The following is a 2,657-nucleotide window of genomic DNA, read 5'->3' on the forward strand; positions in this document are numbered from 1 at the left end:
ACCCCTAGGATGCGCCAGCCTCTGCCTGGCTCCTCCTTCCGGGGAGTCCCGGCCTCAGTGGAGAGTGCAACCGACCCACGCCGGGGCCAGTGGGAGGACAGTCTTCGGAAAGATTATTCGAAAAACATGTTTCCTTTCCTCCAGGGTTTTATTTCTAGATACAAATAAGTGGAAAGCTGCGGGCGCACCACTTCACATTTTCTGGGTCCACACCGCCATCTCTGAGCGGGTGACTTTCCAGCTAGAAACAGGGGATGCAGCTGGGGTCCGAGGCATGACTTTCTGCCACCTGCAGCTGCCTCCTCCCTGAGCAACCCATGGCCACCTCTGGGCCTGTGCCCCCTGGGACCCATGGGGGGGAGGGGATGGTAGCTGGCCTACTGCACACCTGGGGCCTCAGGGACTTGTGGTGGAGACTGATACCAGCAACCACAGAAGCAGCAATCCCTCACCCAATAAAAGCTGCATCCCCGAGCGCGCGTAACCCTTAAAGCCCTCTGTTGGCGCAGCCGAACTGGTGGTGCACCACCTAAACCCAGCACTTGGTGGGCTGAGAGTAGGGGGCCAGCCCGGGGTACAGAATGAGGGCGAGGAAGCAAGTACAAAAACTTTCAGCGAACAGAAGGGCGGGAAGTCCCTCCAGCCCGCTCTGCGGGTGCCTGGTGGGGTCCGCCCCTCCTCTCTCGGAGCTCCGCCCACACCCCCTCCCGGCCAAGCCCGGGCCTCAGTGAGTTTCTCTTTCACTTAGCGAACGATCCCTGAGGTCCTGCACCCAGGGCGCTGCCTCCACAGGTCTCCGGCTGCGCACCCCTGGGACGGAGGGAAGGAGAAGGGGGCCTGAGCAGCAGGGTGCTGAGCACCCGGGACAGCCCGCTAAGGGCCGAGGCAGGAGGAGCAGGTTGGGAGCCTCCGGAGCCGGGACCCCGTCTGTGAGCAGGAAATGGAGCGCTCGAGTGGAAGAGATTGGCTCGATGAATGCTGCCCACGGGGCTGCAAATACACCTCCAACTACAGGTACCGCGCGCCCCGCCCCGCGCGCCCTTCCCGCCCGCCCGCCCGGCCCGCCGTGCCTCGGCCTCGCCCTCTTTCTTCTTCACCCCGGCCCTGGCTTCCTCCCCTCGAGGGCTCCGCTACCTGCGGGGCTCTGCGCGCTGGGGACACGGAAGCCTTCCCACGTCTGACCGTCCTCGGGTTGGGCTGTCCCTGTCCAGGCACTTCCCGGGCTTTCTCATCAGTCAGGGTGTAGCGGACTCGTTGGCGCGTTGGTTCAAACACTCGAGTCAGTCCGCTGTGACCCCGCGCTGTCGCTGTGGCACAGCTGCGTGGGGAGGCGGCTGGGACGCTCGCAGGCGGACAGCTGTTCTCCAGGACGTCCCCGCTGTGACCGCGACAGGGGCCGACCGATTTCCGCGCACAGACGTGCCTGGGCGCTCACACTTCGCCTCGAGACCCTGCGCCGCTAAAATGACGTTGGAGGATGTCTTAGTTACTTTTCTGTGGTTGCTGAGACAAAATACCCGACACCAAAATTAAGGGAGGAAACCACAGTTTGTTTCAGTCTCTAATCAGCTGGCTCCAAGGCAGGGTGGTGTGACACTGGGGCAACAGTTCAAGGCGACAGAAGACAGCAAGAGCAACAAGAGCCGAGCCTCTTTTCCTCCCTTGTATTGTAAACAGGCTGCTTTCCCCCAGCCGGGTTAGTGCCCGGGCCATCTCCGTGCCCTCCTCTTCAAAAGATGAGGATGTTTATAAAGTGAACGCACTGGCCCCCCGCGGAGTTAAACTTCTAAACTTCTCAAGTTGATCTAATGTATCACAGAGGAGAAAATCAGTGAGAATGCTTAAGCGAAATGAACATACTTTCAAATTTAAAAAGACTGGTAGGAAACCAAGTCCTGCTAGGACTGCCTGAGTTAGTTCTCTGACCGGGAAGGGGAGGCACGAACAAGGCTGAAGCGCAAGACACAGACAGCCATAGTTTAGAATGTGGAGCTAGGGGCCTCTTGGGTGTAGTGCACCCGGAGCCCTGAGCCTGAGGCTTACTTTTTATTTACTTGCTAGATACGGGTGCAAGCCCTAAGGGTAGCGAAAGATTCGTCTAACCGGACCTCAGCCCGGTTGATACATTTGGTCTCCCAGGAAGACTTCCATCTGATGGCAAATGCAAATTCCTCAAGTGACGCAAGGACCCATAGCGGGGAGCTACACGGAGAGACAGAGACACAAGGGTCAGGACAAGAAGGCTGTTTTTGCTAGGAAGCAACTTTATTCCAGCTGCACAGAGTCTCCGGACTAATATCCAAAAAGGCTGAGCTGGGGGTGGGGGCGCTTTGTACAGTTCTGTTTGTGTATCTTCCATGTAGTGAAATAGTTCAAGTTACACAGCCGCAAAAACACGCATGCCCCCATGTGTTTCTTTGTCAGAAGAATCTTTACCACATTCCTTAGAGAAGGGCTGTAGCACAGGACCAGCAGGTCGGGGCTGGCCCAGGTGGAACACCCAGCTCCTTGGTCTGCCTGCTGTATGGCTGGGCAGATGACCCCCGCTGTGTGCAGACACTCTTCCTGGCCAGTAGCTGGGGTGGCTCCCGCAGGATGCCATGTATTCCCATATCAGCTCTTCCCCACAGTGGATGCTCTTTCTTTTTTTTTTTTTT

At 58.0% G+C, this 2,657-nt stretch overlaps 1 protein-coding gene across 1 annotated transcript in view; it reads left to right on the forward strand.

Moving 5' to 3' along the window:
* The first annotated feature begins 718 nt into the window (after positions 1-718).
* Positions 719-2,657, forward strand: part of LOC101565245 (DNA dC->dU-editing enzyme APOBEC-3C) — a 10,228-nt gene continuing 8,289 nt past the window's right edge. The window contains exon 1 of the mRNA XM_023718994.1: positions 719-1,014. Within this exon, the coding sequence (XP_023574762.1) occupies positions 941-1,014 (74 nt within the window). The 5' untranslated portion in view covers positions 719-940. The remainder of the gene's footprint in view (positions 1,015-2,657) is intronic.

The sequence above is a fragment of the Octodon degus genome, unplaced genomic scaffold (assembly GCF_000260255.1).
Source record: "Octodon degus isolate 3935 unplaced genomic scaffold, OctDeg1.0 scaffold00064, whole genome shotgun sequence".
Taxonomy (NCBI): Eukaryota; Metazoa; Chordata; class Mammalia; order Rodentia; family Octodontidae; genus Octodon; species Octodon degus.